This window comes from Tympanuchus pallidicinctus, unplaced genomic scaffold, assembly GCF_026119805.1.
Source record: "Tympanuchus pallidicinctus isolate F22 unplaced genomic scaffold, pur_lepc_1.0 scaffold1, whole genome shotgun sequence".
In the NCBI taxonomy this organism is placed as follows: Eukaryota; Metazoa; Chordata; class Aves; order Galliformes; family Phasianidae; genus Tympanuchus; species Tympanuchus pallidicinctus.
Window position 1 is genome coordinate 19,912,788 of NW_026294618.1, and position 12,439 is coordinate 19,925,226.

General features: G+C 39.2%; 1 protein-coding gene across 5 annotated transcripts in view; it reads left to right on the plus strand.

Annotated features, from left to right (window-relative positions):
• ARHGEF10 (Rho guanine nucleotide exchange factor 10) overlaps window positions 1–12,439 on the plus strand; it is a 108,616-nt gene that overhangs the window by 31,693 nt on the left and 64,484 nt on the right. For 4 of the 5 annotated variants that reach the window (XM_052697048.1, XM_052697075.1, XM_052697066.1 and 1 more), the window contains exons 6-11: window positions 744–823; window positions 2,096–2,152; window positions 3,549–3,712; window positions 6,445–6,561; window positions 7,723–7,837; window positions 9,641–9,753. In XM_052697048.1, the coding sequence (XP_052553008.1) occupies window positions 744–823; window positions 2,096–2,152; window positions 3,549–3,712; window positions 6,445–6,561; window positions 7,723–7,837; window positions 9,641–9,753 (646 nt within the window). The remainder of the gene's footprint in view (window positions 1–743; window positions 824–2,095; window positions 2,153–3,548; window positions 3,713–6,444; window positions 6,562–7,722; window positions 7,838–9,640; window positions 9,754–12,439) is intronic. The other variant, XM_052697085.1, reaches the window with a different exon arrangement.

Below are 12,439 nucleotides of genomic sequence, written 5' to 3' on the forward strand. Positions count from 1 at the left end.
ATTTTGAGAGGAAAAAAAAACAATTTTTATAGAGTCATCAGCTACAGCAGGACCACTGCCAACATGCAGTCAGACCAGCTGTGGCTGATGGAATTCCATCACTTCTGTAGCTCTCTTTCAGTTCGTTATAGCTGTTATTGGATCACTCTTATCAGTCTAAATAAGTTCCCTGTATTCAACCTTTTGCTTGTAGGCTGTGTGCCTACCATGTCCCTAACAATCTCAGTAGCCCTTGGCTAAACTCCAATTTCTGCACCTCTCTCTAGAAGAGCAATTTTGGGGAGCTAAACCTGGATGGGTTACTGCAGATTGAGCCCCACCCGTGGCAGCTAGAGAAGGAAAATAGCCTCCCCCAGACCATTAAAGAGGCTGTGCACCTGTTGCTGTAGCCTTGAATGTCTTTATTTTTATTTATAGTGAAAACATTTTCAAAGAGAGAGTTTTGTCTTCTGGTAAAAAATAATCTAGAAATAAATATTTCTTGAGGTTGGAAGGGAAGTGTTTTCAATTTATTGACTGAAGTCGTCAGACTATTCAATGGATTACATTATTAAAATCCTAATTACATGCTGAAGCAGGGTTTTTAAGTAATCATCTGCCTCAAAGTGAGAGCTGGAAAACAGTGAGATGTTTTTACTTATTGACTTGTTTTTGTGGATGTTTAAATGTATTGCTGTGTAGATTTTAGTGCTTTTATTTTATGCCTTTTTTTTTTTTTTTTTTTTTTTTTTTTCCCCCTAAAGTGAAGATAACCAGGACAAAAGAGAAGATGATGCTCTGGCCAAGTGGGTTGCAGATCCTGCAAATACAGCGTGGATGGAAAGTAAGTATCAGTGAGCTCAGAATACAGCCGTAGAAGAAGGTCAGTTTTAAGTTGTGATAAACAGTGTATGTAATGTACACTGTATGTTACAGGAGTGTCCATGTTCACTTGTTTTTTTTCAGGAGTATTCTGGAGTCCAACTGTACCCAGTTAAAATATCCAGTAGTGTAATAAAATTATGTGTTATAAAGCAAAGTTAAAGTGAATGTTCACTTTTCCATTCCTTTTTGGAGTCTACAGAATAATTAATCACTGTCTAAAGGACATTTGGCTCTCATGTATATGGTGGAAATTTGCTTAAGTTCACGATGTTCTCTGTGACTGTGTATGCAATTGCACTCCTACAGTAACTGACAAACAAGTTCTTAGAGAAGATGGAAGGGAAGGAATAGGCATAATTTGTTAATAGAATCATAGAATTGCTCAGGTTGGAAAAGACCTTAAAGATCAGGAAGTCCAACTGCAAGGTCATCAAGTCCAAATGCATCTATCTAAAAGCAGAACATAGACAATATGGTTTGCTTGCTGATGGGTTTTCCTGACTGTTCTCAGATACAACAATGTGAGGGATCCCACTGGGCTGGAGGTTCATCTTAATATCACTTGAAACAGTTGAAGAATTTGCATTTCTGTCACGGAATCATAGAATGACCAGGGTTGGAAGGGACCCCAAAGATCCTGAATCTCCAACCCTCTGTCCTACCTCTTGACTTTCTAGGTTAATCATTGTGTCACTTACGGTTTTGATTCTTTTTCTGAAAATGTCAGTTGCAGCTTCTTAAAGCTAACTGGTAAGGCGTTGAGCAGCACTTTATAAGTACTATGATGTGAAAAGGAGAGAGCTAGCTGTGGAAGCAGATTTCTGTTTTCAGGCTACTGAAGGTCATAATAAACAATGCAGATAAAAGCACTTGAAATGTCACACATACCATGTAATTACAGTTCCTATGTATTATTGCGTTATTTGAATAACCATTATTAGATGTACTAGTGAAATGCTGAGGAAAAATGAATTGCATCTCCTCTGTATTATAGAATTATGTAATATCTTGTGTTGGAAGGGACCTTTAAAGAATCATCTAGTTCCAACCCTCCTGCTATGGGCAGGAACACCTTCTATCACATCATCAAACTCTTTCAGGGAGTGACAGTCCACAACTCCTCTGGACAATCTCTTTCAGAATCTACCAGTACAGCCAAAATTCTTTCGTGGTCCCACTTGGATTTTAAGGGTGTTCTCATTCCTTCTTGCTTGTTTTGATTTGCTTTCAGACCCAGATGAAGTAATTTACGATGACGTGCCAAGAGAAAATTCGGACTCTGAACCAGGTTTGAAGGCTTTGTGATATGGACTGTATAGATGTTATTTTAAGTTAAAATCAATGTAATGCAACTTATGTGTATGTATACTGAACAGATGCATTAACTAAGTTCTATGTAAGCAGGATTAGCCCTAACAATCATCAGTAGATCTTACAGTGTTGAAAATTAAAGCTGACTTTTGACATCTATCTCAGCATGTCTCGTACTCCTCTATGTCCAGGCAGTGAATTCTGTTTTATTTTATAGATACACCTCAAAATTCCTGAGTGACTGTAATTTTATGTTAGAGGATGGCAGTGTTGGGTGTTGTAGCTGTAGTAACCTAAACAAGGCAGAGTGGGTAGGGAAAGAGTGTTTTAAAAAGTCTATTGATATATAATAATGCAGCATTATCACAGTTGTACAGGGAATTTCTTTATTCTTGGAAGTTTCCTTTCACATAAAGATTGCTGTTTGATGGAAAACTATATTCAGCTTACTGAATATCAGGGGAGATGTGGGGCAGGTGTTTACCATCTTGACTGTGAGTCTACAGAAAGGATTTCTTTCAGCTTTGCAGTGTTCTAGCTCCTTACTGTATTTGAAAGGAGTAGCAAAGATCTTAAAGTAGTTGGTGGAGCCGAGATTTTTCCTTTATTGGGAAAGCTGGAGTTAGGGATAAAGAAACTTCTTAAAACAAACTTTTGCTGAGGTTTGTTGTGTTGTTTTTCTTCATTGTGAAGACTATACTAAAGGCTTGTTTGTCACTAACAAATTATGTTTGAATGAATCTGCTTGTTTAGGAATTTGGCATCTGCTTTTCATAGCTATTCATTTGTTACTGAAATTGATTATAACCGTGTTAACGATTCAGCAAAACAGTTTCTTGTGTAGAGTACATGTTTATCTTTAAAACCTTAACATTTTCATTTCTTGTCCTTAGTGCTATCTAGGCAAGATGTTTTACAAAATGTATTATTAAAATTTGTTTCATTTATAATTTGCATTTATTATGTTGCATTTATAGGTAATGCTTTTATTAGTGGGAAGTCCCTTAGTGGACTAGGCAGGGATGTCTTTGCACTGTTGTTTCTCAGCCAGGATGTAATTGTAGTTTGAGTAGTAGCTGTGAATTCTTTCTAATATGTTGTGGGATTTGGACATAGTAATATTGTTTGAGTAGGGCATGTTTCCAATGGTATTGTGGTGTGTAACAAGAACACTGGCTGTGTGTTCTGGTACTATTTCAACAGACACACTCGCTTTGGCTGTTTTTAATATTGAATTGGATTAATATTATGCAAAAGTGTGCATATGAAAGTCTGCACTGTTCTTTATGGTACATCCTGAACAAGATTTTTGTTGTTTAGACAAACAGGTATTTCAGTGTAGCTTTCTTTTATTTTGGTTTTAATTCTTGCAGAGGAAATGATTTATGATGATGTTGAAAATGGCGATGATGGTGGAAACAGCTCACTGGAGTATGGATGGAGTTCAAGTGAGTTTGAAAGCTATGAAGAGCAAAGTGATTCTGAGTGTAAAAATGGAATTCCCAGCTCCTTTTTGCGAGGCAACCACAAGAGGCATGTATGTATCCTGCAGTGCTGTTCAGTCATTGAGGTTATTCTGATTTGCAGCACTTGTCTTTCTCTCCTGTATTTCCCGTCTCCTCCGTCCAGCTTCAAATGCCATCATCTTTATAAAGGGGATATAAATCTGTGGAAGCAGCAGTCTACAACAAAATGCAACAGGGAGAAGATACAAGTATTAAACAGGAGCTCCTCAAACTAATTAAAAGTGGAATTAAAAATTGAATCATTTTTCCATGTGGGCAGTTCCTCACTTCCTTTATTTTTTGCAGCTTCTGGGTTAGTGTATGTGGTAGATGAGTATAGAAAATGTGAAGAACAACTGGGGTAAGCTTGAAGTTTTGGGATCCTTCAGGCACCCAAAAGTCACAAAATTGTCACATGTTCTGTACCTGTTTGCCTTAGATCTGTATCGCTTTGGTCATTTGATGGTGACTGAATTTAAAGAAATTAAAAAAATCTTTTGTTTGTGCGACCACAAAATTGTGGACAGAATTGTGGTCTTATTGTGGACAGAATAAAGGCGGTGGTGGTTAAAATGCTGTATGGGTGACATCTATGCTCTGTGCCAGGAAGCCACATGGGGATGTACCCTTCCTGCATCTTTTTGGCTGCATTTCAGGAGGAAATTTGCACTCCCATGCTCTCTGTACTTCGTTTCCTCTCTTTTTACTGTTATGCCTTTACTGTGGGGGGGAAAAAAAAAAAACAAACTCCTGCATGTGATCTGGGGAAGCAGTCAGTTCCCTGCTCTGAGTGCAGGCAGAATGCCCGCACCCAGGTGCAGTGCAGAGCCTGGCCAGAGCACAGCTTCTATAAGAGGAGGAGGTTTTGGTGCTTGGAGATCCTACAGAAAACTTGGAGTTTCTCTGATGTTGCTAACCAGTAATAGATGCCTATGAGCTGTTTTGTAACTGAGTACAGTCAGTGAGCGAATCCATCCTTGCTGCCTGTGCTTTGGAAATCAGGGAGTGAGCAATTAGCTGGAAAACTTGATCCCACTCAAATCAGCACTTTGTAAGTTGGGTGCTGATGTTGTGGTTTTGTTCTTGTTATTGGTTTGTTGTTTTGTTGGTTTTTTTTGATCTGACTAGAACAAGTTTAAGCTGTTGCAGCAGTTTCTTTCTGGGGAGGAAGTTTTTCAACTAACCTGAAGAAAACTGAATTTGGTTGTTGAGTATCTTTGGAAGAGACTGGAAAGTACTTTGCACTTCAGCATGTAAGTCTTGATGTGGCTGCTTGTTTGTTCTTCTGAGGATAGAGGTGAGGAGTTTAGAGTATGTTAGCTGGTGGATGGAGAAGTCGGAGAGACTGCTGCCCCTGTATGGGACACTGGGATCTGGAGAAGTTGGGAAATTAGAGAGGGGGTTTGGAGGAGGATGAGGAAAGACCAAAATTTTAGGATTTTTAAGATAAAACAAACAAGCTCCTGCATCAGCATTTCAGCACAGGCAGAAGCAGCTCCCCTTTTTACCTATTCCCTGTGTCCAATCCTTTGACTAACTCTCGCTTCTCCTCAGGTCTTATGATGGATGTTAACAGTATTTTCCCAGCATGTTTCCTTTATAGTCTTTCAGAGCCTGTAAGGGACTTAACTTATTATTTTTTCAGTAGGTTGAAAAGTATGGGAAGGTTGGAGGCATGATTTTAATTGTAAGTGGTAATATGACTTCCCTCAAAGTCACTTTTTAATTACTGCTTTTGAAATTAATTTTTAAATTTTATTTTGAAGAACTGAGAGTGTTTATACTATCAAATATTTTTAGGCTGTGAACCAGATGCTGTTCTTAATTATACTGCTGTAATACCAGAATCATCATGTTGGAGGTAATTGCATCCTAACCCATCCTAGTAGAGCTCAGTGTGGGACCTGCCCCTTTGTTTTCAGCTCAGTAAGCCTTCTCTTTCCTGATGCTTTTGATCATTTGCCAAATAACTCTGTTGGCATCAAGCAGAGGGTTTTTCCATTGGGCTTCTTTTCTATTATAAGGCACACCAAATATCTATTTTTTTCCCTATTGAAATATTGGCTGCTTTCATTTGGCTTCCTCAAAATGTTTAGCGGTGATTAATTGGTACTCCAGGGCATTTCTCCATGATAACTTACCTTGCAAATGAATATATTTGTGCATGAGGTGGTTATGTGGTCATGCAATGAGGCTGTGATAGAGCAGAGGAAAGACGCATGCTTCCCAGTTCCCACACACTGGGAACAAGTCTCTGTGTCCTCCCCTATTAGATTCTCCTTTCCCAACTCATTAGTATTGTAGATCTCCGTCTTCTCAGGTGTCAGCAACTTCTGCAGCTTCATCAATTTTTGAGAACTCATCTGATTCACCATTTTGAAGGAGAGTCAGAAATGCACTGGGTAGGCTTTGCACTCCGCTGAATGATGCTCGTGTTAAAACTGATGTGTTTCCAAATGGTTTGTAAGAAATGTACATAATACGGTTAATATGCAGTTAGCTTAGACTAAGTGACTTTATCTCTCTCTTTACATAGTTGCCAGCATAGTGCAAAAGTACCTGGCTGACTTTCGGCAAGTCCAGTGAACTGCAGGGGTAACGGTCCATTCGCCGGGCTGGAGCTTCCCTGTGTGAATATTCTCTCCTTCAGTTGTCTGTGTTTCAGTAGGCAGACTGGACAACATGCATGATATGCTTGAGTACTTTAGCATGAAGTTTGCGCTACGGGCTGTTTGAAAAGATTGTGTCTTTTTGTGTACTGTAGCTTTCTCATGACCTTACGCGTTTAAAGGAGCATTATGAGAAAAAGATGAAAGATTTGATGGCAAACACTGTGGGAGCAGTAGAGATTCAGCAACTAAAGCAAAAACATGAGCTGAAGGTAGCGTAGTTAATTTCTGTAATTAGCTATGTTTAAATTATTGCTTTTCCAACGCAGGCCGTGTTGTCTTTTTCTTTTAATAATAGCTTGAAAAAAATGGACAATAGTTTGTTTAAAATGAGTTCTAAATGTAGCAGCAGTTTGTCTTGAAAATATTTTGTCTGTAACTTTTTCTCATGCTTATTTATCAATCGTAGCCATTTCAGCAGATCAGATAGGACATTGTCCTGCCTTTACCCCAGAGTCTGAGCTAGGAGTACAACCCCAGTGAGCTCCACAGGGCACGTCTGACCCTGGCTTTTTGTCTGTGTTGCATAAAAATTGTAGGACTAAGAATGTTGCTGCTATCCATTTCTGAATGGAATGAGCATACAAAGGCTATTTTTATGGAGATTTTAATGCTAAAAACTTTATCTCAGGCAGAAAAAAACCTGCCTGATTGCAGCAAGACAGCTTTATTTGTATTCTAATGTAGCTGATGATGTCAGCACAGTTCTGGCAGTGGTGGTTTGGCGGCCGCTGGGAAAGGAAGAGTACAAACCAGTTTAGTTTCCTAGTGAAACATCTCTTTTTTTTATTTTTATTTTTTTTTTCCTCCAAGGAACTTCCATGTTGTTGAAGTGTATTATAAAATTCTACTTAATTAAACCAGTATACTGATTTCTTGAATTAACGAAATTATTGTTTTTAACATTTTTCTGCAAGACACAGTGGTTATTTAAGAATGTAGTCAATACAAAATTGAATCTTTAAGTTGGAAATATTCTGGTAGAGCTAGTGGCAGATGAATGAGAAGCCTTGCCATGTATGACCTTTCTTAGTATTTATTTGTTATATAATAGAATGCTGAGCTATTGAGTTTATTGTGATGTCAGATATTTTGAAGCAGAAGGGTTCTTAAACCATTTTGAACTTACATGGAAGGTTGTCATAAAGTAAGACCCTTTGTTCAAGTTTGATTTTATTAGGAAGAAGTACGGATGTTCACATTTGCAGTTTGATGGCTGTGTGTACTTCCAGTATATTTATTTGACTTTGGGCTATATTTATAGCCCCCACTTGACAGTATTTTTAAAAAGATGTTAAAAGTACTCTGCATGGTATGCAGAAGCGGATTCCCATTATTCACTGAACATGTAGACTGTATTTTTTATCTTACAGATGCAAAAGCTCATGAGAGCTGCTAGAGAAGGTACCAAAGATGGACTTGAAAAGACAAAAGCAGCTGTGAAGAAGGGTCGTTCTTTCATTAGAACTAAGTCTTTTATTTCTCAAGGTATGTGCCTGTTAATTTACTCTGTTAATGTTTCTTCTAGTTATTTCTGAGAAAGGGTGTGAATAGCTGAGTAGGATTTTTACTTGTACTAGGAACCAAGTACTGGATGCACAGAATTATAGAATCATAGAATGATTTGGGTTGGAAGGACCTTAGAGATCACCTAGTTCCAACCCCCTGCCATTGGCAGGAACACCGCTTACTAGATCAGAATGTCAAGTCAGTTCTATGTCAGCTAATAATAGTTTAGCATTCAGTTCAGATCACTGTACAGTCACTGCATCTTGAGTAGTTTTGGATTTAGGGTGCAGTGACCTCTGAATCTGAAAGCAAGACAGAAGAGTCCACTTAAAAAAATATGAGTGTAATAGATGCTAGCTAGAAATTGGTATATGGGGATTATAGAAATTTGATTAGGGTATTCAGTTTGTCTACTTCCCTCCCTTGAATAACTCTGCCTGATAGTGGAAGCTTTATCACACTTCAGTGATTTTAGTTTAAAAAAAAAAAAAAAAGTATGGGGGGAGGGTCTTGAATTAGGAGCTGTCAAAGCAGGAGTTCTAAATTCAGACAAGCATCAGTCCTCTGATATGACCCACAGAGACCACAGTCCACAGTTATTTTTTTCATGGGACAGGGAGTAGTAAGAAAACTGAAACTTCTTTCTTCTCCATGGTAAAACTGAGTGGTAGCCTGTTCTTCTGCTTAGGTTTCTGCTCAGCTTATTAAGTGGTTGTAACTTCAGAGCTTTTAGAACTATAGTTTTAAGAAGGTAAAACCACAAGATTGGCGTAGGATGGTTTTTAGCAAGTAAGCTAACTTAAAGCTGTGTTGTATGTAACTGTAAGGGCTAGTGCACATATCACATTCCTGTCATGGGCTAAATTTAGGGGATTCACAACCACAGGAAAGAAAGTGGATTGCAGTTGTAGTGGTAAAAAATGTATTCTCACCTTCTTTCTGTTGCAAGGAGGAAATGACCTTCATCAGCACAGCAATGTTACAATGGACCCAGCTTTCTGCTTTATTTATCATGAGGTTAGGTAGCAGATGTAGGATATCTGTGGATGGTTTAATACTTTAGGCCATTTACCAAATCAACAGGGAGCGTGTGATAAATTTGTTGATTGAGCTCATAAGTTCCAGTAGCCAACAGAACTGCTTCCCTTAATTCCCTTTTTGTTATCAGCTGCAGTTTCTCTCACAGTCCCTTCTTTCTCCTCTGTTGGTGTCTGGCTGTTTGACTGGCTGTGTGCTGCCACCTACCTCCACACTTCTGTTATGCTTCTTGCGTAAAATTAGTGGCTCTGAGAAATAAGTAGGGAGCAATGTGGAATCCTTTCTTCTTGCAAGTGCCATTTTGATACGTTTGGCTACTGATTTTAATTCAGTTTATGAACAGCTATATGGAATTTCTTGCACTGAATTACATTATGAACGTGTTTAATTTCTTTCCAAAAATGATTTATTTCAAAACTACAGGCCTTTGACCCTACAGCTTTAGTCCTAGTTGTCACACTGGACAGCCCTGTGCTTGTATCTGTGAAGAGGGAAGAAAGGTCAAGCAGTAGATGCATGGGTTATCTGCTTCTGTTTTAGGACATTGAACTGTCTTTTGTAAGTTGCTCTGTGTTAGTGTGCTTCACAGATGCTATAGAAATGCTGAGAAATTCCATTTGCATAGTAAGTTAAGTCTACTCTGTAAATACTGTTCTTGGACAGTTGAATCTTTGTCTAGTTCCCTTTTTTTTTTTAGTTTATACATTCTAAAAGTTGATGTTTTGGTTATTCAATTATTTTTAGATCACAGATCATCATGCCTGGAAGAAGAGGAGCTAAATTTATTTATTGATGTGGACTGTGTGCATACAGAAGCGATTATGACCCCTATGCCTGAAGGATTATCACAACAGCAGGTAGCAGGCTTTTGGAATTTCTGAACTCCAAGATTTCTGTTTTAAATATGGAGAATATTCTGCATACTCTCTGAATCTAAAGTTTTCTTGTGATTTAAAAAAAGATGAAGTTGAGTCTAGAGAAGTGTCATCCCCTCACGGTCTATATTAATGCTGGAAACTATCAGCATCAGTTTGAATTTTTGACTGAAAATAAATCCTGTGAGTTCATGTTACTGTTTTGCTATGGTAAGTAATAATAGCTGGATGTGAGCTTTTAGTGTTTTGTGGTGTGAAGTCCTGAGTTGGTCAGTACCTTCAGAAAGTGTGCAGCAAATCTAATGGTATTTCTTGAAAACGAATTAAGGAGAGGTTGAAAAGAGTTGTATGGGCTTTTTTTTTCTCTACTTATCAAGTTTCATAAAATATTAAAATAAATGTTTAAATGAAATGTTAAAACTTGGCAAATTTTAAATAAATATATCCTCTTCAGAAAAGAGAGAGAGAGCTCTTAGTTTGAAATAAACTACTATTCTTGGTTATCTATCCAGGAGGAGCAACCCAACTGAGCAGGGATGGAGTTAGGAAAGCCAGAGCTCAGCTGAAGCTAGTGAAGTGTGATGGAAGAAAAGAAAGGTTCCTTATCTCTGTATCTCTATAGGTATATCACAGAATCACAGAATTGTAGGGGTTGGAAGGGACCTCCAGAGATCATCGAGTCCAGCCCCCCTGCCAAAGCAGGTTCCCTACAGCAGGTCACACAGGTAGGCATCCAGGCAGTCTTGAACATCTCCAGAGAAGGAGACTCCACCACCTCCCTGGGCAGCCTGTTCCAGCGCTCCGTCACCCTCACTGTAAAGAAGTTCTTGCGCATGTTTGTGCGGAACTTCCTATGCTGCAGTTTCTGGCCGTTTCCCCTTGTCCTGTCACCTTTCACCACTGAAGAGTCCAGCCTCACCATTCTGCCCCCCACACCTCAGATATTTATAGACCTGGATCAGGTCCCCTCTCGGTCTTCTCTTATCGAGGCTGAACAGACCCAGTTCACTCAGCCTTTCCTCATAGGAGAGATGCTCCAGGCCCTGCACCATCTTTGTGGCCCTCTGCTGGACTCTTTCCAAGAGATCCCTGTCTTTTTTGTACTAGGGAGCCCAGAACTGGACGCAGTACTCCAGATGAGGTCTTACCAGGGCAGAGTAGAGGGGAAGGATCACCTCCCTCGACCTGCTGGCCACGCTCTTTTTAATGCATCCCAGGATGCCATTGGCCCTCTTGGCCACAAGGGCACACTGCTGGCTCATGGCCAACCTGTTGTTCACCAGGACACCCAGGTCCCTTTCCGCAGAGCTCCCCTCCAGCAGGTCATCCCCCAACCTGTACCGGTGCATGCAATTATTCCTCCCCGTATATATATATATAGATATATATAGATGTACATGTAAGAAAAAGGAAAGTTAAGAAAAATAAGGTCTGACAAAGGACACTGAGAAGACTGAGAAAGTCAGTGCCAATTTTGGCTCAGCTTTTACTAATTAAGGATTGTCCTCAGACTTTGAGAGCCTCCAAACCTACAGACAGGTCCTGTGAATTATTACCTGCAGTGGAAGAGGATGCAGCTAAGGGATTCTGGTGCTGTGCCCAGTTGGAATTATGCATGTCCTTAAAACTAGGTGACATGTATTTAGTGATACTGAAAGGAAAGCCTTTATCATCAGTGCCTTGGAAAAAATTAGACATCACACTCATCAGTGGTATGAAGTCCAGTAGGTGGCCAGTGTTAGTAGTGTCCTCTGGGAGCTGATGCAGAGCCAGTGCTGTTTAATGTCATTAACAATCTGGATACCAGCTGCAAGGCACTTCTCAGCATGTTTGTAGACAGCACTGAAGTGGGATAAGCTGCAGGTAATATGCTGGGAAGTAAGGCTGCCATTCAAGCTGACTTTGAGCTGAAGAGCTGGTCTGACAGAAAATCCAGGTGTTTCAGCAGATTCCAACAGGACTCCTGATTTAGGGACAGCATAACCCTGTGTGTGACGCAGTCTGGAATACAGTAGACTATGTGGCAGCCCTTGGTGTCCCAGTTGTACTGGGTGAACTCCAGAAGCCCCTTGCAACCTGAATTACTCTGTGATGAATAAGCTGACTTTATGAATGTGCTTTCTTTAAACAGTAGGTGGCAGGATAGCTTTTTTTTAAATCAGGCTCCTGTTGGGCTACTACATTCTGCTTTCTGTGACTCTCATGTCAGCTTTTGCATCATTTTAAGACTGTGACATGAAATCTTGTTGTTCACTGTTTATGTCTATATGATACTTTAACTAGCAGAAGTGCTAATGCTTGCATGTAGGCCTCTTGTAAGCTATGAAAATTAAATGCTTGTAGGCACTTTAAAATATTTAATTTGTGTACTGTAGATGCTGAAAAACATTTTGCAAACATACTGATTCTTTCCAGAAGAACGAAGTGCGACAAAAAGTGGAGATACTATCTCCTACTGGTGCAGCCAATATGTTGCACCCAATAAGAAACTGTTAAATCCAGTCTAAATACAAATTAGACACAATGAATTTTACTATATTTATCTTTAAGCAAGGTCTAGCATAATTTTAAAATCTTCTTTTGAAATGCCAGCACTTGAAAGTAAATCCTTACATGACCTGCATATAACTTAATAATATGAAATACAAGTGTGGAGAATTAAAGGCAG